General features: G+C 46.9%; 2 protein-coding genes across 2 annotated transcripts; both read right to left on the bottom strand.

Annotated features, from left to right (window-relative positions):
- Window positions 1–1,130: 1,130 nt before the first annotated feature.
- LOC149330704 (uncharacterized) lies at window positions 1,131–7,550 on the bottom strand. The gene is made up of 4 exons (XM_089559477.1): window positions 7,159–7,550; window positions 5,614–5,820; window positions 3,365–3,560; window positions 1,131–1,166 (listed from the first exon to the last, which is right to left on the bottom strand). The coding sequence occupies exons 1-4, from the start codon at window positions 7,548–7,550 to the stop codon at window positions 1,131–1,133; spliced, it is 831 nt and encodes a 276-aa protein (XP_089415603.1).
- Window positions 7,551–8,976: 1,426 nt separating this feature from the next.
- On the bottom strand, window positions 8,977–21,357 carry LOC149330703 (endoplasmic reticulum aminopeptidase 1-like). The gene is made up of 7 exons (XM_089559476.1): window positions 21,315–21,357; window positions 17,760–17,948; window positions 16,835–16,950; window positions 15,909–16,051; window positions 12,689–12,787; window positions 11,855–12,019; window positions 8,977–9,073 (listed from the first exon to the last, which is right to left on the bottom strand). Exons 1-7 carry the CDS (start codon window positions 21,355–21,357, stop codon window positions 8,977–8,979), a joined length of 852 nt encoding a protein of 283 aa, XP_089415602.1.
- Between the last annotated feature and the right edge of the window lie 3,760 nt (window positions 21,358–25,117).

Genomic DNA, 25,117 nt, shown 5'->3' with positions numbered 1-25,117 from the left:
TAAGGGAGTAATTACTCATTGTCATCCACCCAAGCGCAGCCATACGGCTACAAAGGAAAGCTACACAGTTTTCTCAGAAACTTCGCAGTTAAGGAAAAATTCGTCCTGGTCCGGGGTTCGAACCCGGGACCACCGCTTCACCGGAGCAGTCGCTCTACCAACTGAGCTAACCGGGACGGCTAGCTTATGGTAGGGCGAGAGCGAATTGATCAATAACTCGAAGTGGGAACAGTGCTCAGTTGGTAGAGCGACTGCTCCGGTGAAGCGGTGGTACCGGGTTCGAACCCCGGACCAGGACGAATTTTTCCTTAACTGCGAAGTTTCTGAGAAAGCTGTATAGCTTTCCTTTGCAGCCGTATGGCAGCGCTTGGGCGGATGACAATGAGTAATTACTCCCTTATTACAATATGTAAAGAAGTTAGGTCAGGCTACCTCGGAGGCCATAACATGCCCAAGTTGCACGGGTTATCAGCCCAATATTGCAGATGCATTGGCAAAGGTGGGTCCTACAAAAGACTAGAGTGAAACCATTTATTTCCAACATTGGGCCAATTATCTGTGCTGCTTGGGTTAAAGGCCCACCGAGCCCTGTCTACGAGCCAGTAAAGTGTATGCCTAGGCAGCTCCGAACTCGCGACGAGATGTGCACTGGCGTTTTATCGTACTGGAACTATGCTGATCACAAAGCACATGGTGGGTTGTTGGAACGGGAATTCACTACAAAGTGTCACTGTGTATGCAGGCCGTGTACAACGATGCAGTCATGTTTTCTTTCAGAAAAATGTGCCACTATTCTCTCAGAGCTTAAAAGCAGCGCTACAGTTTGACCGACTAATTGACATGGTGGTGGTCTTGTCGGAACCGGTAAAGGCTCATGTTGTATATAGACTGCGTCATAAGTGAGCTGACGTCACTGTTGAGGCAGAGCTGGCTTTTTTTAATCGCGACGTTGTTCCTGAAGAAACATATCTAGATCATCCTCGTCATCTTGTTCAATAAAATCTTAAATCTTGGTTCTTTAACACTCTTTACGCAAAAAGGTAAAGGCTGCCAGAAGCTTACACGACAATTCATCAGAAGCTTGCTTCGTGGTGATGTCATAGGCAGCCTACAAGACTGATTGCAAGTTGTCATCCCTGATACCTGTCTTCGTTCTTTTCAGCACCCTGTCGATAGAACAGGTTCAAAACTGTTCGCTAAAAAACCGTGCGCAAGGACTGGCCGACCAGGACACCTCGTTTCTCTGTTCTGCATAACCTAAATCCAAATAAAACCCTTTCACACGTCGTGTACACGCAGCATATTTTGAGGGTGGGCGGCACCTATAGCAGTGATTTTTTTTTTGTTTCGGGTGAATTTCGCATCTTTTATCTCGCAAATGAGCTGGTCTTTTATGAAATACCGCGAACGTAGCAAATAATATTTCGCGAAACAATGAGTAGGACAGCACGTCGATCACCATTTTCGTCCACGGATAATTTACCACAAGTATTAACGCAATTTCCTCTCGCAGTTTCAAGCAATATCTACAAACCCAAAACTACCTTGTAGCGCAACACACGACAAGAACACAAACGAGTGGACACACGCACACAGCGCTCATTTCCATGGTCCTTGCTTGTTTACTTCATATTGTGCGGCATTTCGGTGACGCAATTTTCATCAATTATGACACTTCGTACAAAATACCACACATTGTAGCTGCAAAGGACGTTGATGAGTTTAGGACAATGTTGTCATTACAGTGTGGTTTACGATAGCCTCAATTGGTTCACTTCGTTTTGAATACTGTGTATTTAGCTCTGTTCCTTTTTTTTGTATGCACTTTGTTTTATTATAGCCTTCTGCCATCTTACCGAGTTGCTCGTTCAATGTTTCTACGAATGGTGACGTTCTAGTTCATATCTTTGTGTTTACTTGCCACGTTTTTCTACTGTTTTTGTGAATTCATTCGTTTTGGTGTTGGTATTCCTGATTATTGTATTGTTTCGCTTTTTTTTAATCATCTATTTTCTTTCAGCTCGTTTTCTTTTTGCAATCATGCGTATCATTTTTTGTAGGCATGTCTATGTATGCGTTACCCCGCTTTTTTTGTAACAGTTTCATTTGATATCTATGTACCACTCCCCTCAATAATGCCTGTGGGCCATGAGGATAGAAATATATAAATAAATAAAATATTGCACATCCCTGCAAAAGTTCAGTCGCTAATATTTAGCACTGGAAGGGTGACAAACTACCCTTCGTAAGATGTGAATATACTATTTACGCGAAAAGTTTTTCAATACGATCGCAGAAAAAAATGATGTGTCGACGGGGTAAGGTAACAGCCCGTTCTGACCATCATGGCTAACTCAAGCACCTCGAAGATGTCTGGCAAAGGTCGATCGTTCGTGTAAAGCATTCACAGGAAAAGTGCGAATGTCATGAGTGACGCCATCGCCTAAAGGAGTCCGCACGCTATTTCTCCTGTCATTAGACTTTTGCTCCTTTTTTATTCTTCTCTAATCCAACGACACTGCGGGCGACCGCGGAATAAAACAATGCAGCAGCACTCACTTGTAACGCTGTATTGTCCCCCTAAAAAAGTGAGCGCCATTTTGAGGAAAGCGGACATGTCCCTGCAGCTCCACCGCAAAGGGCACTGTCCACACGAGCGTCTCGTTGCACTCCAGATCGACGAAGCAGTGCCAGCCCTGTGGACGAATAAGTTTGGCTGCTTAAGGCCGAGTCGGCAAATGAGAAAGGCAAGCCCTACAGAAACTTTCCATATGACGAGTCCCATAATTCCACACCTTTTCTATATGGATCGCACGGAGTCCTTTTGGGGCATATGGAATCGTATAGGATATATATATATATATAGCGCATATTAAAACTTACGGACTTCTTATGACGCCATGCATACTACATAGAAGTCTTCTAAAAAATATAAGGTTTGGTTTTACTGGGTTTAACCTCCCAAAGCAACTCAGGCTAAGAGGGACGGCGTAGCGAAGGCCTTCGGAAATTTTGACCCGCTGGGGCTCTTTAAATATAAGAAAATATGTTTAAAAAGGTATTTATTTATTTTATTCATTTATTTTATTTCTTTGTATTTTATTTTATATATTTTATATGTTTTATTTTATTTACTTATATTAAAACATATTTACGAAAATATTAACATCACATGGAAAACAGAGAAGAAAGACATGGCTCTCCATATATTTTCCCGTATGATGATGATGATGGTGATGATGAGGTACTAATCCGAAACCAGGGACCGATGTCGTTCCCTTAGAAGAGAGTGCCTCGTACTGCTGTCATTTTAAATTAACCGTCCAAATGGTTTTCTGTGCCTGCCGCAAGTGTGTAAACTGGCCTGCTTGAGCACGAGGGCAGTTCCGCGGTCGTCGGCAACCCGGAGCGCGCTGAGCACGGGGTAGCCCCTGTAGTTGGCCCAGGTCTCCATGTTCCGGGACAGGAAACGTGAGGAATCCAAGCTGATCCAGAAAGCCCGGTCGTCGGCCACTCCGTACTCATTCGTGGTGAGGTACCGGTGAATGCCGGACTGGATACTGCGCCAAGGAAAGGTAAGGATGTGTGAGTGAGAACAGCGTGAAATGCTTTAAAGGGTCCACGACACCCAATTTTTCAGACTCAAGATGTTCATTGCATTTTGTTCGCAACGCATCTCGGAATAGCTGGACTAAATCTGAGCTCATTTGGTGCAGCGAGTAATTTGTAATTGAATTTTTAAAGTTGCCCTGAAATGTGTAGCAGTCGAGCAACACTGGTGCGTCGATCAGTGACAACGTAACCGACGGCCACGAAATTGAGCTGGTCTGAACCGACTAAACGACTGAAGTGCGCATAGTGAGCGTAGGGAAGTGGGTTATTCTTTGTTCGGTCTAGGGGAAGGGATAGGTGCCAAGGGAATGGGTACTAAGGCAACAAATCCCTGTGTCTTTTTCCCTTTTTTGTCGAGCTTCTAACCAGTCTCGGCGATTCTATAGTACCTAGGCTCGCTCAGCACCGCATTGAGTGCGCGGCAGTTTTGCAGACGAGGGGGCTGTCAGTTCATGACGTCACTTAGGCTGCTTTGCCACGGTGGGGTTAGAGCCGATAACTTAAAACTGATGCTAATAGATTTATATGGCGCAAGGGCGTCTGTGCCCAAATAGCACCACAGATGATATTTGCTTCCACTCCAGGTGGCGTCAAAGACCCTTTTCCCAAGCATTTCACCCTAACTAAGCCGAGCACCAGACCAAGGGAAAGCTTGTACCTATTGTATCACCGGTGAGTACCCGGTGGCGCTGGGGATCGAACCCCACACCTCCCGCATGCGAGGCGGATGCTCAGACCACTAGGCCACCGCTGCGGTAATTTAAAATTGCAATGCCCGCCTAGCTCTCGTTCTTTTTAAAGTACGCATAACAACGTCGTGGCTAGTAACCACAACGTAAAACCATGATTTGTTGGTAGACAATGTCATGACTCCTTTACCTTCAGGCGTTCCAAGTCATGACTGCGAACTAGGGTGACGTTTGCGAGTATACTTCCGTTCGAGTCCTTGTCCTGATCAGGTTCAACGGCTCCCGATAAACACATCTCCTGATACAGAACCTGTTATTACTTCTTAAAGTCCATCCATTACAAATGTTTTTTAGACAGTCTATAGAATGTCCATAGACTTCTGTCTATACACTCTCTATAGACAAATCCTACAGGACAATCAACAGGTAATACCAGTGCTACAGACAGTCTATAGACAACCTATAGATTTATGGCCGCCGCCGCGGTGGCTCAGTGGCTATGGTGCTCGGCTGCTGACCCAAAAAACGCGGGTTCGATCCCGGCCGCGGCGGTTGAATTTCTTTGGAGGAGAAATTCTAGAGGCCCGTGTACTGTGCGATGTCAGTGCACGTTAAAGAGCCCCAGGTGGTCGAAATTTCCGCAGCCCTCCACTACGGCGTCTCTCATAGCCTTAGTCGCTTTGGGACGTTAAACCACATAAACCAAACCAAACCAGATTTATGGCCATTAACTTTTAGTAGACTTTTGTCTATAGACAGTTATAGACTATGACAAAAAGAAATATCTACAGGAAGGCAATAGAGTGTATAAGAAGTTTATAGACTGTCTATAGACCATTTTTATAAGGGATCGCTCCTCAAGCTACCAGATATATATAGCTAGCAGCTTCCGCACATTTGCAGCGAAAACAAATGAAGTCGGATTTTGCCACCTGGTACATTGCACATAGAAGGCAACTGGAAGAAAAAGCTGCCTTAGACGACGTGCTCACAGCACCCGATTCGGATCAGCTGCAGCGTGAGCGACTAACGACGAATAATGAATAACCAGAACTACATTTCGTACATGGTTCTTTTCAAGCGTTTTTTTTTTTAGGGTATTCACAGTTTCAGAACGATGGAATTCAACTAGAACACTTCGGCGCTAAGATTCATGGAAAGCAGTCAACGGCCAGCCATACCAGGCGACACCGTAAAAGAGGCGGCAATGGATGTTTTAAGGGAACCACTGCCCTTCGCTTGGAAATACTCTCAGCTCCCTGCCTCTTCTCTGCGCCATAGAGCGAGCAAGGAAGGCCCTTCAACAACGCACGTTTCGGGGCAGAGGTCGCTGAGCATGGAGAAGAGGAGCCGGGCCCTGAGCGCCCCGCCGTCCTGTCCGCTGTCGTCGGCCTCCATCGCCTTGCGACGGTCCAGCAACCGCAGCCGGTTGGTTGTGGAGCCCAGGCCCATGCGGGACAGCACCCGGGTCTGGTAGACGTACGCCAGAGACTCGGCTATCCATATGTCCCGAATGGTGCTGCGCATCAACAGGCAGTGCAGTCGGTTTGCATCGCACACATGTAACATCGCGGCATTAATAGAAAGCAAGAAACTTGTCTGGCATGCAACACCAAACGCAGTGTTGAAATGCCGCAGAAATACATACTCGCATATTCACTTTAATAGATAATGCCTTCTATTTAGGCTCGATTCCAAGTCGGGGAAAAAAATGACAGAATCGTGCCCAAAATGCAACAAATTGTTTTCTGGCCTTATCGCAACGACAGATTTTCCATAATACTGAGCATTTTTTGCCGTACTTGTCTACAGCATGATTCTGTAGTTCCGTCACCACGACAAGAGACAGCGTAATACTAAAAAGTTTTCTGTTGCAAACGTTCCTGGCCAAAAATAATGCAAAAGATCTGTTCTGACGGCAGAACATTTTCTGTTCTATCTTCCGAATGGGTTCTTTTTAAGTCTGCTGATATAGTCTTGCCTCCTGCCGACAAGGTTTTTAAAGCGTTGTACACTTTATACGTGGTCATTACTACACGCCTATGAAGACGTTGGCGCTCTTTTGCTCATATTCAGGCGAGGGCTACAGTGCGGACGAGAAAGCTGCCGCTTAGTGCAGGCCAGAAGTGTAACCTTGAGTCACTGTGCAAGATCTTTAAGTGAGGGTAAAACACGAGGACAGCATTGCATAGCAGCCGCTAAATAAAGTAACAATGACGCAGTTTCAACCGCGCCTGCTATTACAGCGTTATCTATCAGCCAAGCGATGAAACCTCGACGGCCGAAACAAAAACATGCATGAGCCTTCCCGCTGCCATAGAAACTGGGTGATAACGCGGAGCCCTTGTTTCTGTGCGTTTGGCCAGCCATCCACCGTTGAGCGCTACGACGCCATACACGCGAGGTAAGTTGATTTCTTTCCAAAGTGGGGAAAAAAAAAACAGGGCGTGCAGTGAGGGATGGAAAGGGACGGCGACAAGTTTCAGTGTTCATCCTCGCCCGCATGAAGCTGTGCCGCCGAACTTTTATCACAACTTGAGCGAGAAGCGAGTGCGATAAACATACGTTATATAGTTCCATCTCTGAGGCCAGGAAGGCGTGTGTGTCACACGTGCCCGAATTCACTCGTGAATAGGAGACACTATCTGCCTGGGGCGCGGCCCACTGTGTCCGTACCCATATGTCTAACGCCGTGCCTCGAACTGCGGACGTAGCAGGGTTGCTAGGAATGGCAACACAAAACGAACTGCGCGACGGTCTGTCGTGGAATCGCTAGAACGTATTTCTGGGTGAACATCGATTTCTATATGGGGAGCGGCCTCTCGAGGGGTACAAGCCTCCAGGGAAGTCCACTCACCGGGGCGTCGCGTAGGAGAGGAAGAACTGCACCAGCATGTGATGGACGACGGTGATTAGCCAATTGCGGCTCTGCCAGGGCCGCTGGCTCTCGAAGACGTCCTGGCGGAGCGCGATGAATCCGGCACCCGAGGTGGCGAGGCGTACCATCCGAGGCACCACGAACAGGTCCAGCACGATAGAGGTGTTGACGCGGACGCCCACCATACCCTCTATGATCCCCATCGCCCGCGTGACCGTCGTCAGCACGGTGGACCGGGAGCGCGAGAACCTGGAAACCCAGCAAGGCTCGTACCTTGGCTCTAAGGTGCAGACTTCTTCGGGACAAGCGAAACGCAATCCCTGAGCACAGATGGAATGTCTCCTAACGGCCAGCTCATAGTACTCCCGCATATGAACACGTGAGTGTCACTTTCACATACACAAGCATGGCCCGTCATGGTATAGCTTAGCCGCTTAGTCGCTTAGCCGCTATGGCGTGGCACTGTTCAGCCAAATGATGCGGGTTCGAATCGCAACGACCGCTTTGGCCGCGTTTCGATGGATGTGAAATACAAAATCTCCTATGTTGTTTACCTTAACAGGACCCGTTAAAAATCCCAAATTTGTCGAAGTTAATACGGAGCCCTGTCATAACCTATGTCCAGTTATTAGACTTTAAACCCCACAGGCCATTTTGTTCAATAGTTCGGTCAATAGCAACCGGACATCAACAGAATTTTATGCTTTGGTTGTCGAACAGGCGTTCTGAAGACTTTTACATGCGCAGCCGTTAAGCGCCTTTTTCTCGGGTTCAGCTCCGGTGTTGTCGTTGTACAGCCTGTGAGAGTTCACTATGCAACCACCAGGATTGATTTTACTGTTAATGTCGTAACCACCAGAGAGCGGTCATATGTGGTTACCAGGGTAACCACCCTGAGGATGTTACTGTGGAAGAAAGTTGCTAACCTCCTGGAGGCTGCTACCCGTCAAGGGTAGTGGAGGTTACGGTGAAAAGAGGAGCAGGAGGATTATCCTGGAATCCTGGATTATCCTGGAGGAGGGTATGGCAAGAATGGAGGAATGTAACCCGCTCAGTCTGCGGCGGCTACTGCGAAGCGCTCCTCAGAGGAGAGTCCAATCGAGGATGGCGTTACAGGAGCATTAGTCGAGGGCGATGTCGCGACAGCGGTGCTCGGTATTTCGCGAAATCAAGACACCTGCACCTGCGCTAAAAATTTGCACTACCGAGTATCGTAACCTTCTAATAAGTATTTTGTCCTCGATTACAGGCGAACACCAAGTCGTGCTTCGTAAATAGATTCTCTAATTCCCTGCTGTTAAGAATCTAGGCAAAAAAAGAAAAGTGTGCACATTGCTGTAACAACTGCAAGGAGATACATATCTTGGTAACATGGTAACTTCCGGAGCATTTTGATTGGTTTGGTTTATGGGGTTTTACTTTCCACAGCGACTCAGGCTCTGAGGCACTCCGTAGTGAAGGGTTCCGGAAATTTCGACCACCTGGGGTTCTTTAACATGCACTGACATCGCACAGTACACAAGCCTCTAGATTTCGCCTCCAGCGAAATTTGGGTCTGCAGCTGAGCACCATAACCACTGAGCCACTGCGGAACGAAACCGTTTGATTGGCTGTTAAAAAGTGACGTCATTAGACCGGGGCATTAAAATTGGCTTGTGGGAAGTGACGATGCCAGAGTGGAAGTTACGTGACGTCCGGTAAGGGCATCAACAGCTGCTAATGCTACGGCATTGCCTACACAACGGAATTAGACGCCCCTGTGAATTTTTTCCCAACTGAAGACAGAGATGCGTTTACTTACGACATGGGCGACCAGAGATTGAGTTTCTCGCTCGAAACCATGCTGAAATTTGTGAAGATCACGGACAGGAGGTACGCTGACATGGGGTCCGTCCTGCAGGTTGGATATGTGAAGAGTCCAGTGTGAAGGAATAAGTGCTATATAATGTGCTGTTCTTGTGCGGATATTTAAAGGTTTCAAACATGAGCCGAATATTTCATGTTTTTCGATTCGCATGCGATTCCAAAATTAGGCATTAAGGGGGGACGAGGGTCTTAAAACAGACCTTTTTATTTTTGGTTAGAATGTCATGAAATTTTGCACACACATGCATTTTTCTCTTCTGATTTCAAAAATGTAGTCATAATTGAGCTGGTGGTCTTAGACCAAAAGTTATCGTAAATTCTAGAGTGCAATTAGGTAATTTCTTACGCAGCTGTAATGAACTTTCTCATTGCATTTTGTTGGTTTTAATTGCATGAATTGATAGCCAGAAAATTCCCATACCCGATGACATTCTTACTTTTTTTTGTTTAGGCCACGTATAAATAACAATTTACAATTAGCTTAACAAGCTGTAGTGTCAAATACTGCTACCTCTTACTCTCGACATAGTAGTCAGGATGACATGCCTTTAGAGAAAAACGAAGAATGTCATTGTGTATGGGAACTCTCTGGCTATCAGTTCATGTAGATAAAGGCAACAAATTACAGTGAGAAAGTTCATTAAAGCTGCGTAAGAAATTACCTAATTACATTCTAGACTTCGTCAGATTTAAGACCACCAGCTCAATTATGATTACATATTTGCAATCAGAAGAGAAAAATGCATCTGTGTGCAAAATGTGATCAGATTCTAGCCATAAATAAAGAAGTTAGTTTTAAGACCCTCGTCCCCCCTTAAGCATATTCATTTTGTCCAAGTTTCATCGAATATTAGGGCGCAGTGCAATCATTAGTCTTACACTGAGGAATTCATCTATCTGATATAAGAGGTGTCTCGATAAGCCTTTTGCAGTTTTGTTTCGCGACAGTGTGCCTCAGCAGTGATGTAAAGTTGCAAAGATTATGATTAATAATCCTAAGTGCGCTTAATTAACCCGGAGTCCTGCCCCAGGCTCTTTCTCATAGCTTCTGTGCTGTTTCCAGACGCTAAACCCTGCATGCTAGCACTTATTGCACGCTTTTTCTTTTACAATTTCTAGTTTATAGTTAAAGTTAATTTGGTGCAATGAACTGAAGAGAAATCCAAACACTCGCCGTTCTCCAACACCACGGAGTACCTAAGATTCTGCAGAAGTAAAAATACGCTGTAGGTTAGAACAAGCGTTTGGCCTCAGACAGCACCCTACAATAGATAGGGCTGACGTCACTATCATTCCTGTCCGCACGGCAGTTTTTGCTCGGTCAGGCGCTCCGCAGAACTAATAGAGCTGCTCCTGCAACCATTAGTTACAACAGCAGAACATCTGTTGGTGATTTTAGTTACAACAGCAGAACATCTGTTGGTGATTGGTTGACGCCTTACGTCCCAGAGAGATGAAAATGCATTTTGTACTGATGTGTTCGTAGAAGTCTACAGCAACATATTTTCTTCCGTTCTATATACTGTCATCCCAATAATAATTTTGTGTCACTTTGTCAGATCTTTATCAGGGTGCATTTTTGTTTCGTTTCATGCGTGTATGTGCTAATTTGTCTAGTGCCGGACCACAAGCTGTATGCCATGTCTGTGCGTAGGGCCGCAGACACATTCAAGCTGCTGCTTTGTAAATTTTCATTTAGGGAATAAGGATTTGATTGATTGATTGATTGATTGATTGATTGATTGATTGATTGATTGATTGATTGATTGATTGATTGATTGATTGATTGATTGATTGATTGATTGATTGATTGATTGATTGATTGATTGATTGATTGATTGATTGATTGAGTACCTCTGTGGGACAGCTTAATGAAGAAATCTACTGCCTATTGCTTCGTACAATGTGCAAACGGCGTAAAATGAAATGCGAACAGCGGAGCGCGTGGCAAAATGTCAGTTTCCGCCATCCGCCTATCGCCGTCAGCGACAGGGGCACCCATCCGGTTCGCGATAATTTTGCTCCGTTTTCTTTGATATTTGTTTTTTCTCCCTTTCCATGATATGCCACCGGAGCGCCACATACGTACTTTCCGCCGACCGCAACCTGATCGGTCTTTTTCACTGCTGGCATCGCAACCATCCGCTGATAACACAGTGATGATGGAAGCAAACAACTGAGGGGGGGGGGGGGGGGGGGGGGGGCACTTTGGCAATCTAAAGTGCGCGAGGCGACAGCCTTTCCGCGCCGATCTGATTGCCTCTGTTGCTGATTGCAGGCTGTTTGCGAATGAAAGACTACGCTTCTGATGCCACCTCTTTTACTGTCATTAGTGGCTGGAAACGTCTAGGAACGTCTTCGAATGGCTAATGACTAATTACTATATAATGGTTGCGACATACTATGCCACGATCAATTCCATGATTTTTGGTTACGGCGTGTTACACCACTGATGACACCAACAAGATGATTGACAGCTATAGTGTGACAGTTTTCGCGGACGGACGGACAGTGATGAGCCATTAAAGGCGTTCGTCCTAAAATCAAAGCGCCGCAGGCCAGCAAGCTAAGAGCGCTTGCTTCACCCAAGCGGGCCACAGACGCTACCGGTAGCAAAACCGCGTTGCGAATGTTGCAATTGGTGGAAAGTATGAATGCGGCGCTCCAGTTTCAAAGCTGGAAAAAATTCTAAGGACGATTACGATAGGAAGAAGAAGAAGAATGAATCCCAAACATTAAAAAAGCCCCGGGAATCTACGGAAGCAACAACCGAGCCTACGGGACGAGCGGTTCGGTCCTCCTCGAGTACCTGTGGAAGGTGTGCACAGCAGTTCCGTTGCTGTGGGAAGAGACGTTCCGCAGGCGCGCCGTGGAGGACGTCTGCATGTGCTCGCTAGCGAGCAGGCGCACGTCGAAGGTGGTCTTCCAGCCGGGGTCGCCGAAACACGGGAAGCTCACCTGGGCCTCGAGGTCTCTGCGCGGACATTGGAACTCTGATATAGCAGTGCAGTTGTTGGAGGAATTCTCCAGAACACATATGCAAGCCATCTCAACGGGTTGTACCAGCAATGCTTGCACCCCTTGTTGTGCTCTGAGCCACGCCAAAGTTTGTTTAGCGAAAGCTACATACACTACTATAGTTTTCCTTCATTCTCTCTTTTCTTTTTCTATATATTTCCGAGCTGGAAATAAAGGGGCGTCTTTTCTGCTCTGCGAATCGGCGTGATTTTTTCACGTAGCTGCCGGCTTTTGGGCCGGTAGAACGTAACAGTGGCCTTTCCGCCTGTTAATTAATTACTCCAGATCAATCACATTTCGTGTACAACAACATTTTATCATCCTCTGTCACGTGGGTGTGTTTTTCCCCGCAATTTTGATGTTCATTAATGTTTTCAACTCTTCGCGCTATGTCAACGTTCCATGCTATTTTGACGTCTATGTGACATTTCTGGCTCTAATTGATTGCTTCACATAAACCAAATATTGTGTTGCATCATTCTCACATCATCCTCTACAACACACGATCATTCTTTTTCGCTTAACTCTCAGACGAACGAAAAAATCGCTGCCGACACATTTTGCGGACACGAAATCGTTGACATAGCCAAGTAATGCTTTCGCATTAATAAGTGCGCCAACTCACCGGGGCCGCATGAACAGTGCGACTTCGTTTCCCTCCTCCTTCAAGACGAGGCCGTGGCGCGGGTGGAATTGGCCGCGAAAGTGCAGCGTCAGGTTGTAGCTGCGTTCCGAGGAAGTCAATTATGAGTTCAACATAAACTGCGCAAACAAACAAACAAACAAACAATCAGGTGCATATTGCTTCCGAGCGTTTTACGCGATAGCGTATGCAGCTCGTTCGGTCGAAAAGCCGTCGGCATAGTAGTAGCCGTCGTCGCGCGTCGTAAATAATCGGGGGCTGCGTAAAAAAAATCGTATCATGGTAGTTTGTGGTTTTAGTGATCGATGATTGATTGGTGTGTGAAAGGTGATGACGGGTTAATGAAATAATTGTAATTGGTTTGGTTTATTGGGGTTTAACGACTCAAAGCGACTAAGGCTATGAGGGACGCCGTAGTGAAGGGCTCCGGAAATTTCGACCACCTGGGGTTCTTTGACGTGCACTGACATCGCACAGCACACGGGCCTCTAGAATTTCGCTTTCATCGAAATTCAGCTGCCGCAGCCAGGATCGAACCCGCGTCTTTCGGGTCAGCAGCCGAGCGCCGTAACCACTGAGCCACCGCGGCGGGGTAAATCATTGTAATTGATTGATTAAAGAAATGAAAAAATGAAAAATTGAAAAAGGGGGTTCAAATATATCAGTATGCTCAGAATGAAAAGCCAATGCTTGATAATGCTAATGAAGAAAATTTAGAACGTGTAAATGACCGATTAATCATGTAAACAATTGAAAAAATAAAGAAAGCGTTCGAAGGTGCCAGACTGCTCATAATGAAAAGCCTAGCCCACTACGCTATCGTGTCATACCCTTAAGGCGGAGCGTAAGTGTCCTCTCCAATTTTTTTCTTCCTTTCTCGATCTTTGCTTATCATTTGTGTGTTGGTTTGCTTGTTTTACGCTGGAGTAAACTGCAGGCGCTGCATAGCTTTGCAAGAAAGGAAGGGGAGCCGGGCAATACGTTCAGCACGCTTAGGCGCACACTACCATTCTTGAAGTAAAGTTTCACAGGTTCTCTATCTTCCCTTGCACCAGAGGTGCCCCGCCAGAGACGGTTGATAACTCGAAGACTGAAGCTTGATCTTTGCACCAGGGGTGCCCCGTCAGAGACGGTCTCAAGATGTGTTGACACGCAGGGATAAAAAAGGGAATAACTGAAGATTTATATACAAATATTTACACAATATACAAGTTAGATACAACGGCAACAAGACAAACAACCAAAAGGTGGATCTGGCTAATACTAGGGGAGGCCCCTACTCGGCGTTGCCGAAGATGCGTAGCATCTCACCTTAGCGCAGAACCCCGCTTCCGGCTCCGGGGTCCGGTTTTAAAGACCTAAAGGCCCGGCCCACATTTCGTAGCAACCAATCATGTTACACTGCTCACATGATTGGTTTACCGAGAGCATGGCCAGCCCTCCAGCTTCCGTAGGGCAAAACGCCCTTTCCACAAACACAAACGCACGGTCGTGCCAGCACGTGCGGAGTAGAATATTCTCTCCGCCACAAAATAAAATAAAACAAACACAAATATACATTCGTGCCAGCACGTGCGCGAATCGGTACCGCGGGGCGGGGGACACCCGTTCTTCCCAGCGCGTTCGCGAGCGGGCGCGTTCCAAGAAAGGACGCTTCGCTTTGAACGCCCCCAGCCGCGTTCCGATGACCCCGCGTACACTGCCGATCCCTTACACTTGACTTTAAGAAAAAGAAATGTAAATGATAAGGAAACAAGTATCATTCGATTACAAGAGGCAAGTACAGCAGGTTGTTTTCGTTAACGGCTGCGTCAGGCACACATTGAGGCTTTCATTTTATTACAACTCAGCACACTTGAACGTTCCACGTCTTCCCTGGCTTCTCATCGTTTCTATGCAGCGCCTGCAATTTATTCCAGTGCTAAACAACCACCAACCCAAAATAGGCCTGCTTGCCTGCTTGCTCCGGCCTGCATGCGCCTTCAAGCTGTCGTTACAGTATTGTGCCGCCTTTTCTCTTTTTTTTCTACGTACTACCACTCTTATTTTTATTGGCGAAGGAGCAGCACACATGACTGTCACCTTCCAAAGCAGTAGATAAATTTTATTTACACCCTTCATGAGAAGTGAATCGCGTAAAGCACACTTGGAGCAAATTGGCGCAATGTAAATAGAACACCCATTACAGTGGTATTTTAGCGCCCCTTATTACCATTATAAGGGTGAAAATGCACGTTACTGACCCTTACAGCCCTCATAAGAGCGCCAGTTTCCTTGCAGTGTAATCATGAGCGCACAAAAAACAAGCCCTCTCCCCGCCTTTACCGAAAAGGGTCGTTCACGCTCATGTAAAAAATTACTATGGTGTCGCCGTTGTTGCGCGATGGGCTTGAACCATTTCTGCCCGGGCATCCAATAGGGTAGTTTTGGTGAAGGGCGGGAGTCTAGTGCCTCGACAGTCTTTCAAAGTGTTCTTGTCTCGTAGTCTTATACTGGCGGGTTACGCAAATTATGTGAAGGATGATCAAGCAGGACCGAAAGTCTCGTACACAACTTCCTTTGCTAAGAGAAAAAAAATTGGCAGAGGCTTAGCTTGGTTAAGCCCGGTAAGTTGCGTAAGCAATAGCCCTGGCTGCGCCTGGTTTGGCTGGTAGTGTGTCTCGGTAGTGCTCTTAGTAAAGTTTATGGCATTATACTCACCACACGAGGGCCACCACGTGCTGGGAGATTTATGCGTGCCTCGGTCGCCAAAACGATCGGCTAACGCTAACGGGTGATTGTCTAGAAGCTCCGAGCTACGCGGCCAAAGCCGGCGGCCGAGGTTGTGGACAACCGCTGGATGGATGGATAGATAGGAACGTCCCTTTTGAATCGGGGTGGTGGCAACTGCCACCATGATCAGCGTTTATTTCGTTATTTTTTTTCATTTTTTCTTTCTTTTTCAATTTTATTTTTTTCCTTTGTTTATGTTTTTTATTTATTTATTTTAATTCGCGGCAGCTGCGCGCAGCTGCTGCGCGGCGCGGCGTGGATCCGCTGGAACAGCAGCGACGAGCTGAGTTGGGCCCCAGTTTTATCTCCGTCTGGCGGGACGTCACAACAGAGGTCAAGCTAAAGGTCAAACCTGGATCCGCCGGGACGACGCTGAAGGCTCAAAACCTAGCGCAGTATTGCTTTCGCAATAAAAGATAACATGGCTTACGTGCGGCCTATCCTGAGAAGATGCGTCGTCTCCACGACGAGCTTGTCGCCCTGCCGGAGGATGCGCGTCACGCGGACAGGAAAGGACTTCCACCGAAGCACAGTCGTTGCGATCTGAAGCGTCCGGCTGGAGTCCAGTTCGATCTGGAACACAAGAGACAGGACGAACATTCTTCATTGATGCGAAAGGATGTGCATTCTTCTACAAAAGGCTAAGCAGCTTCGCGCCATCCTTCTTGGAGGCTTGAAGAACAAGGGAACATAAGCATGTTTTGGGGCGATTGTAAGCTGCATGCATAGTTGCAGCTTCCCAGTGATGACAAAGAAGGGAAGCCCATGATTGATCACTAATTGAAAAACACTAGAAAACTTTTTCGACATAATACTCTGAAGAATTTTGTTCGATGAACTTGTAGTAACAACAGAAATGTAGTAAACAGATTTTTCTCGAGTTATGCGCTGTCTCTTGCAATGACAGGAGTACTGAAAATACTGCAGTACTACAGCAAAATTCAGCAGTACTACAGAAAAATATGCCGTTACAGGAAAATGGCAAACATTTTGTTCTATTTTGGGCACGATATTGTTATTTCGCACACTTGCCATAAAGGCCTAATTTGGGTTCCCCGTATACAATAGAAAATCATGGAAAATATTTTCATGCAGGAACCGGTGAAGGTTCCTGCTCTTATTGTTGTCAGCAAGCCACTTGGAGAAGTCTGTGGTTTTCTTTTTCGACTGGCCGTAGAAGCCTAATCACAATAAAGCGAGTCTTATCAAGCTACATCTTATAAAACCGCATTCAATCCCACTTGAAGGCTTCACGCGCTACACGTTATGTTCGCTCCTTCGTCGTCCCATTATAGGTCCTGTCGGTATGCTTCCTTTCGTTGTATTACGATTCTTCGCAGAGGATCCCCCCCTCACCTTGCGGGCGTTCTGCTGCATCCGGAACACGGCGTGCACGTAACCTTCGTACGTCCGGTTCTCCAGGTTCGGGTGGAGCAGCAGGTCGTAGTGCAGGGGTCGCCACGGAGACGCGTCTGCGGAAACCACGAAGCCGTTGGGAAACCCTACGGCCATCAACTGGCTCACACTTACCCTGAGAATTTATGCTTGCGTATTCGCTAAGGGATCTGCTTGAGACAGGAAACAGTAGCGCCTCACACAACGGAAGAACGACGTAGGATGGCGATTGTCTTGCGTCGTTCTGTGTTGTGTTCGTCTTTGTAGATGTTATTGTTGCCTGTTCCAAGCAGTATGTGCCATCTATCCCAAATCGAATCACGACATCTGGCCTTGCTGTTCCCTGTCGTAACGACACAACTACAGAGCGTTACTACAGAAGAGTACAGCAGAAAAGTACTACAGTACTGCAGAAAAGTACTACAATACTACAGTAAAACATTTCGCACCAACAAATCGTCAAAACATTTTGTCGCATTTTCGTCACAATCATGTTCTGTCTTTCCGCTAAGTTTTGACAAAATGAACTTCCAATTATAATCACAGCATTACCCTTATAAAATGGTCTCTAGAGAGTCTATAGACTTCTTATAGACTATTAATTGCCTTCCTGTAGGTATTTCTTTTAGTTTATTCATCGTCTATAGACTGTCCATAGACAAAAGTCTGCTAAAAGTGTATGGCCATAAATCTACAGAATGTCTATAGACTCTCTAGCATTTGTATTGCCTGTTGACTAGTCTATAGGATGTCTATAGAGTCTATATATAAACAGAAGTCTATGGACAGTCTTTAAAATGACAAAAAAAATTTGCAAAGAGCTGCGCGTGCAGCCGCTTTTCGGCCCTCTTGGAGCCTTGTGTCCCTGATAATAGACGCAGCATACCAGCGATCTTGCTCCAGTCACTGACGTTGGTTGTGCCGTTCGCTCCATCCAGCAGCGCCTCAACGCCCGATGTCCGTGTCCTTATCCTCAGTATCTGCACCACGCCCATGACGGTGGCGCCAACGAGCGATACGCACGTCTGTAGAGCCACGAAGATGATCAGCTTCTCCTGGAAGTCGTCCGTCGGCTCTGCGCAAAGAAAACAGAGGATGGAGATAACAGGATTCCTGGTTGCTGTTTAGAAGGGCATCTCCGGTGTAAAAAGCGCCAGCCAGTTCCGGCATTAGCCACGACAATAAGCAGATGCTGCTTCTTCTACGTCTCTTCTCTTTAATTAGGTCTGGTTTGGTTTATTGGAGTTTAACGTCTTAAAGCGACTCAGACTGTGAGGGACGCCGTAATGAAGGACTCCGGAAATTTAGACTACCTGTGGAACTTTACCGTGCACTAACACCACACAGTACGCGGGGCTCTAGCATTTCGCCTCCATTGAAATGCGACCGCCGCAGCCGGTATCGAACTTGCGCCTTTAGGGACAGCAGCCGAGCGCCATAATTAGTCAATTAATTTCAGAAGGACTGTCGCCGTGCTTCAGTCACCATCGGCTACTTAAACAGCGGCGTAAATGGTAGCTTTAGTGTCGGCCTGGGCGGCCGTAAGGAATGAGTCAACAATCGGATTGACATGATGAATGACGTTTTACTCAGGCGAGGAATGGGTTTATAGGGAATAATCACGTGACGATTACAAAGACAGTATCAAGTGCACACCTACATAAACGAAACCGAAATTCGGGGCACAACAGTGTCACTACGATTCGATGAAGGTTTAAAAAATCTTGCGCTGCGCGTGCCGTAGAAAATTGAATGTTGTTTGTATACACTCCGCTAAAATGCATCGGTCGCTGACATGCAGAGAACAATATTGGCCACCCAAGCAGCACAGGATATCGGTCCCATATTGGGCACGCATTGGCAAATGTCGGTCCAACAAAGAACCAGAGTGAAACCATCCATTGGCAATATTGGGCCGATTACCTGTGGTGCTTTGGAAACTGTTATATGCGCATAAATTAGCGCTAAACGTGTTTCATGTCGCATACTTAGAGCTAACTCATGCCGGCGTCACCAAAAAACGTTTCTTCTCTCACTACCTATTCGGCTGCGCACTTTCTGCAAGCAGCAGTTATTTTATTTATTTACGGACATAGTGCGGACCACAGGCAGGTCCAAGCAGGAAGGGCACTTTACACCGCAATGAAAAAAGCAAAAAAATATACAAAATATAGAGCAATATTTATTATTTATTATTAGTACCTCAAATGCCCCTTGGTATGGGGTATTACATGAGGGATGGGCATAATGTTCAAGTGAAGAGTGGTTCGATGGCAGTCTTGAAGGAATGTGGGTCGGAGTGGCGCACAGCGTCGACAGGCAGTTTGTTCCAGTCCCGAGCGGTCTGAACAAAAAACGAACGAAGATGTGCTGTGGTCTGTGCTGGGGGCGGATAGACGGCTTTAGGATGGCTGGTGCGGCTTGACTGTCGATGAAGTGGTAAGATTGCTGAAACATTGAGTGGCGTATGGTAGAATTTGTGAAAAAGGCACAGCCTGAAAATGCAGCGTCGCTTTTCAAGATTAGTAAGATTAGCCCGTGATTTGAGTGCAGTGACACTGGAATGATAGGAGTAGTCTGAGAAAATAAACCTTGCAGCGCGATTTTGTAGAGCTTCGAGGGTGTTAGAAAGATTAGCATGATGGGGATCCCAGACTGAGCATGCGTATTCTATTTTAGGTCTGATAAATGTAAGATAAGTAAGTGTTTTCACGGATGCAGAGGCTAGGCGCAAGTTTCGACGGAGGCAACCAAGAGTGCGATTGGCTTCGTTAGTAATGTTCATTATATGCTCTGACCAGGTTAGTGTATCTGAAAGGGTGACGCCAAGGTATTTGTAAGAGTGGACAGATGAGATTACCGAGCCACAAATGGTGTAACTTGATGCTTGATAGTTTTTCCGACGGTGAAAGGAAAGCAAAAACGTTTTCTTAGTGTTTAGGCACATTAACCATGCAACATAAGCGGCACTTAAGGAATAAAGAGGAAAATAATTCGCAAAAAAAGGCCCGCAAATGTCAACATAGAAGGTACTTGAGACAAGGGAGGATCTGTAGTCCGGTAAAAGCTTGCGTCTCATAAGGAGCTGCGAGGGGTTGCACAATTCAGGAACTCAAGCGCTAGTTCATTGAGGTAGCATTAGACCTGGGCAAACAGTTCCAGTCAGCTTCGAAAATGCGCCTACCTTTGAAGTGATTGCACATTTATGGCCACATAACACACCAATCGCTATTCCCCTGTGTTCAGTGCTGTGTTACAGTTTTCCTGGAGCGTTAAGTGTAAAGGAGTTCCGTATTCGTCCCATGGAGTTAACGTCAAAGAAAATGTGAACAGGGCACCTGTGAACCGAAAGCAATAATGCAAAAACAATAGGTGCCAAGCAGTAAATATAAGCCTTTCTTAATAAAACTAGCGACATAGCGGTATCGGTGACGTATAAGTGAATGTCAGCAGCGCAAGTATTCCGTCTCCGTGAATGAATGTCTTTTCGTTTTAAGGAAAACGAATTAAACGTCCCGTTCACCGGAGACCCCGGCGGGTCGAGAAAAGTAGACCCACCTGCCACCCGCGTCACGTGACCTTGGGACATCATCGCAGCCTGCCCAGCAGATTGTCGACACCCCATTGTGGCAGGTGGCAGTTAAATTATATATTGGCCGCGAAAGGTTGCTCGGGGAAAAGCAACCTAGGTCTCACAAGTCCTCCTCGTGGCTGTGTTAGAAGCAGCCACCTACTGAGGCAGTGGCGCATTGCTTAACCGCTGCAGTGCTGCATCACTGTGGCAGGTGTAGTATGAGGACTCCCAGAGATCTATCAGTACGGAGGAGAAAAATGACCAGTTCCGCATATGTGGGTATGTAGGCAGAACCTCGGCTACGGAGGAGTACATGCGGGGGAGGAATCTCTTAAAGCTACCGCACTGTACTCTTAAGGGTAGTTTGAGCTTTATGTTATGGTGAAACAGAGAGCAATGTCCGTGCCTGCGAAATAATACGCGAAGAGGACTGCAGGCTTATGGAGGGACCCATTAAAGTGATCGCGTCGTGCACTCAAGGCGGAGCTTAAATGTACATACAACGGTCTTGTTCGTGGTTCCTTCGACGATAGTGCAGTCGTCCACACCCCTGTCTAAATGGCTCGAATGGCCCGCTGGGGAGTGCCCTTGCGTCATTTAAGAGTAGCCTACGGCTCGAAACAAGACCTCATTGAGCATTCACATATCCACGGATCGTGTTTAACTCCACTTGTCTTTAAAAGCTATATGGGGTCCACTGGGCAGCAGCGACTTCATAAATGCGCATGAGTGTGCCCCGTTCGACTGATCTAGACAGGTCTGTGGAAGACTGTACATTGCATGCTGGGCGAACGTATTATCGTAGTACTGATTCGTACTACGCGTGTCGCGGGCGCCTATGATAGAGAAACGGCCTCGGGTCAATACCTTCCTCGCTGATCTCGTCCTCGTCGACATCAGTGTGAACCATCTCGGATCCTGGTCTGCAGCCGCCTTGAGACAGTGCGTCTTGGGATATTCTTCTTCTACTTCTTCAACCACAGCGTGTGAGTTTCGCATGCTCCGCAGTTGATGATGATGATGAGGAAGCCATTCTTAATCCGACCTAAAATTTATGGTTGATTCCCCTATTCCGGGATTGATTGTAAAAATTTTTTCGTCGCAAACAGCTTGGTGCTAAGAGGTCGCGTTAAGTGGCCGAGAGTACATAGCCCTCGTCGACTTTGTCAGCCCACTCCACCGCCAGAACTTGCGTTCGGGGGTCACAGCTAGCCAGCATGGCCTCCCACTATCGGGAGAAGGAGCGGTAATCCCATCCTCGTCGCCAAAATATGTTGTATCGTAAGTAATGGTAATTAGCAATTAAACAGTACATGTAGCATGCGGTTGAGCCGATTTGTATTCTCCTATACTTCGTCGTCTTCTCTACTCCCGTGCGCACCAGTGCGTGCAGGGCACCTGCCACACTTCATCTTTATTACAGGATCTTACAGCCAATGCCCAATGTCCGATCATGCGGACATACGGGAATAGCTACGTTCACTGTGTTGGTATTGAGTTAAAGCAGTATAAAAAACCACATTTTTGATTGCGTGGTTTCTTCCTTCAAATGATGCGTTAGAGCTTATTCTGCATAAAACAACCTGTGGTATTCGCAATGCAGCTTTGGATTTAATAGGCCCAATGATGGCTGTTACGGTAGTCGGTGTTTTGCTCCCGTGAGTCATGAAAAAAAAACGGCAGTGTGACTGCTGATACGTTGTTTGTTCTCATTGAAGCTTTTGAAGCAGGCAACTGCAGATGTTTTAGAACTGGACGAGATTTAAGGGGTCGAATATGCGAAACACACAGGTAAAGCATGCGAAGACTTTCTGGGCTAACATCGGAAATGGTGATGCAATTGCCGATTTAAATCGTAATGGCCTTCAAGATTCTCTGCTGCGCGCAGCGCCACTGGGGGGAGGGGGGGGGGGGGGGGGGAGGGGGCTCATGATGACGTCGTCTACGGTACAAATTACAGCCGGCCAAATCTTTAGCTGGCGTGCGCGACAGCCGCTTTTTCTGTGCTTCTGCGCTTTGGGATGAAGCAAACTTGCGGAAAGCTCAATACTAAGCATGGGCTTAGTGAGCCTGTGCTTAAATTTGATATTTTCGCAAGTTTGCTCTGTCATTAGCTACAGGAGCTCGGAAAACGCGGCCGTCACGCACGCCAGCTAAAGATTTGGCCGGCTGTACATTTCTAACGCATAAGCGCTAGCTGTGAAGGAAGCAAGCAAATTCCACCGAAGGCAGAGCCCGCTGTGTGTTGTTTGGGAAGAAGCACGGCAGACTGTTGCCCTGCAATGCTCATATGGTGCAGATGGATCTATGGTCATCCAGAGTTGGACGCGAGTTTCACTGGATTGGCGGGAAAATGTTTAACTCCAATATTCTAAAAAATAAATGCTCATTTTCTTCCCGGACAAAGCTCAGCATGCCCCGATGAGTCACGGAATGCTTTTTACAAAGAACAAGGGTTCCATGGAGTTGTCCTCTTCAAACCCCACATGCAAGAACTGAAGGCAGGTTCCAAGGATTACTCGAGCTTATGAAGTATCAAGCACTTTTTAATTGCACTCTAACATAGTTCTCTATATGGCATCGGAAAAAATAAGGCCTTGGTGAAGTCGGGTCTTCAAGTCTTCATGTCCGCTTTTCATACTAACAGCGTAGGAGCACCCTTGCTCACGTGGTTCTCTAGGTACCGGCTGAGGCCGATCGGATGGCTGCCCGCAGGACTTATGAGGAGCGGCTGCGGTGGCCCCGCTGACCAGCAGCTCGAAGGCTCTGCCGCTTGCACTCTGGACTTCTTTCTTCTCGAACCCGGTGAGGTCAGAGACTTCGGCCAGCGGATTCTCGCCACTACTCGGCCGGCCATCGGAAGGCCACAGGAGCGACGAAGTGGTTGAGCACGGTGATGACCCCGGCCACCAGCAGTTCGAAGCCTGCGCCCGCTGCCCCGTAGACGCCCATGTACTCGGGATGCCTCGGGGAAGCGGGAGCGGACAGCTTTCGGGCACCGTCGTCGCTGGATGATCAGGTTGTCCACTGTCGACGGCGATGGCCAGGTGGCGTACCAGAGACGGGGCTCCTGGACTTCACTGGACCTCCAGGCGCCGCGCTGGAAGTCGCAGTCCGGGAGCGTGGCTGAGAACAGGCGACCGTTCTCTGCCGAGGATTCTTCTTCTCTGTCGCGTGCTGCCGCGTGTCGTCCCCGTTTCTGTTTCTTCCTTTTGGGCCCCAGCATTGGCACGCGCCACAAGATCAAGAATAGCCACAATGGACTTGTGGAACGAATTTGTCGTGAAAATCGGCCACATTTAAAGAAAATTTATACACCCTTGCATTAGAGAACTCTTCCCGTACTGTCCGATATAGCTTTTCACAACTTTCTGAGCGAGTTAGAGCGAGCGGTTGTGCATTGGCTTGTGCGAGGCCCCTTGTCATATACCGTGTTGTTCCAAGTTAGTTACTGTACTCATACATGTCGGTAACTCTCCACATTTGATAATTGGAAAACAAATGACGATGGAAATGTTGTATGTGTATCAGTTAAAGCTTTTAACACGCCTTTCTGCAATATTAGAACTTAAATTGAGTTTTCTTCTTGAAACTTGAATACTCCTACAATTGGCCGTTACTGTGACCGCAAGGTTTGGTAGTCCGGCCTTTCGTTATGCGTGACGAAGTTCCGGGACGAAAAACTTTTTTCGCTCTTTCTTGTAGAAATTTGAAAGCTTGAAATGGTAAAATCTAAATGTAATTTACCTCCTCTCCCACAATCCCTTTAAACTAAACCCAATACAATATCTGAAAAAGTCTTTCAGGCATTCATCACGATCCAATCACAAGAAAACTACACAGCAGCCTATTAGCCGCATTAGAATGCATAAGAACACATTATTCCCGTTTCTCATTGCTAATTAAAACAAATTATTTGGAAGACATAGTTAAGGAAACCGCAGCGAGCTATGGAAAGTAAAATATGATAGGTGTAACGTTAAGAGACCGGAAGCGGGCGGAGTGGGTGAGTGAACAAACGCGGGTTAATGACAGCCTAGTCGAAATCAAGAGGGAAAATGGACTTAGGCAAGCATAGCAGGGGGCGCCAGAAAGTGCCCGCAACTGGGAAAAGACAAGGTTAAACTGGGAGACAAGAGAGAGGCCTTTGCACTGCAGTCGGTGCAGTAAGGCTGACGATGATGATGTTGATGGTTAGGAGTACTTGTATAGAAATATTTGCCAAGAAAATTAATGACCTCGGCTGCTCCTAGTTATGTATTCCATGGACTTTTTTGTTTATTTTAGTTTGCGATAAGTAAGTGGCAGTTTGTTTCTCGCTGCACACGTTGCACGATAACTTGTTGTGGCTACCAATCAATCTCTTTCATGTGTTGATCAAGAAATATGTCTGTATTGTATCTTCTTTTTTCTCGCTGTATCCCCGCTCCTGCATGGGCCTGAGATGGGCCTGCAGTATATGAAAATAAAATGGGTGTCAACGCCTTGAGTGGCGGCGCTGGCATCGGAGTGCTTTTAGCAAGGTATAATCATTATCAAAAAGCGCTTGCATAGGAAGCGCCTCGCGTGACATCGCGCCAACGCAACCAACCGCTGCGCGAGCTCCTGCCTCTGCGACCTACACCGTCCTACGAGGCTGTCTGGACTGAACCGGGACGCCGTTCTTCGCA

This window comes from Amblyomma mixtum, chromosome 9, assembly GCF_055824585.1.
Source record: "Amblyomma mixtum isolate Tamu chromosome 9, ASM5582458v1, whole genome shotgun sequence".
NCBI lineage: Eukaryota > Metazoa > Arthropoda > Arachnida > Ixodida > Ixodidae > Amblyomma > Amblyomma mixtum.
The sequence above is the reverse complement of the archived record's forward strand: the minus strand, read 5'-3'. Positions and strand labels throughout refer to the sequence as shown.

Coding starts and splice junctions, on each gene's coding strand:
- LOC149330703 (XM_089559476.1), bottom strand. CDS start 21,357: ATGGTTCACACTGATGTCGACGAGGACGAGATCAGCGAGGAAG. Junction 16,052..16,834: donor TGCAGCAGAACGCCCGCAAG/GTGAGGGGGGGA, acceptor CTTGTGTTCCAG/ATCGAACTGGACTCCAGCCG. Junction 9,074..11,854: donor GCTGTGCACACCTTCCACAG/GTACTCGAGGAG, acceptor TCCAACCTGCAG/GACGGACCCCATGTCAGCGT.
- LOC149330704 (XM_089559477.1), bottom strand. CDS start 7,550: ATGCGGGAGTACTATGAGCTGGCCGTTAGGAGACATTCCATCTGTGCT. Junction 3,561..5,613: donor AGCGACCTCTGCCCCGAAAC/GTGCGTTGTTGA, acceptor TCCTTGGCGCAG/TATCCAGTCCGGCATTCACC. Junction 1,167..3,364: donor CTGCCCTCGTGCTCAAGCAG/GCCAGTTTACAC, acceptor TTCTATCGACAG/GGTGCTGAAAAGAACGAAGA.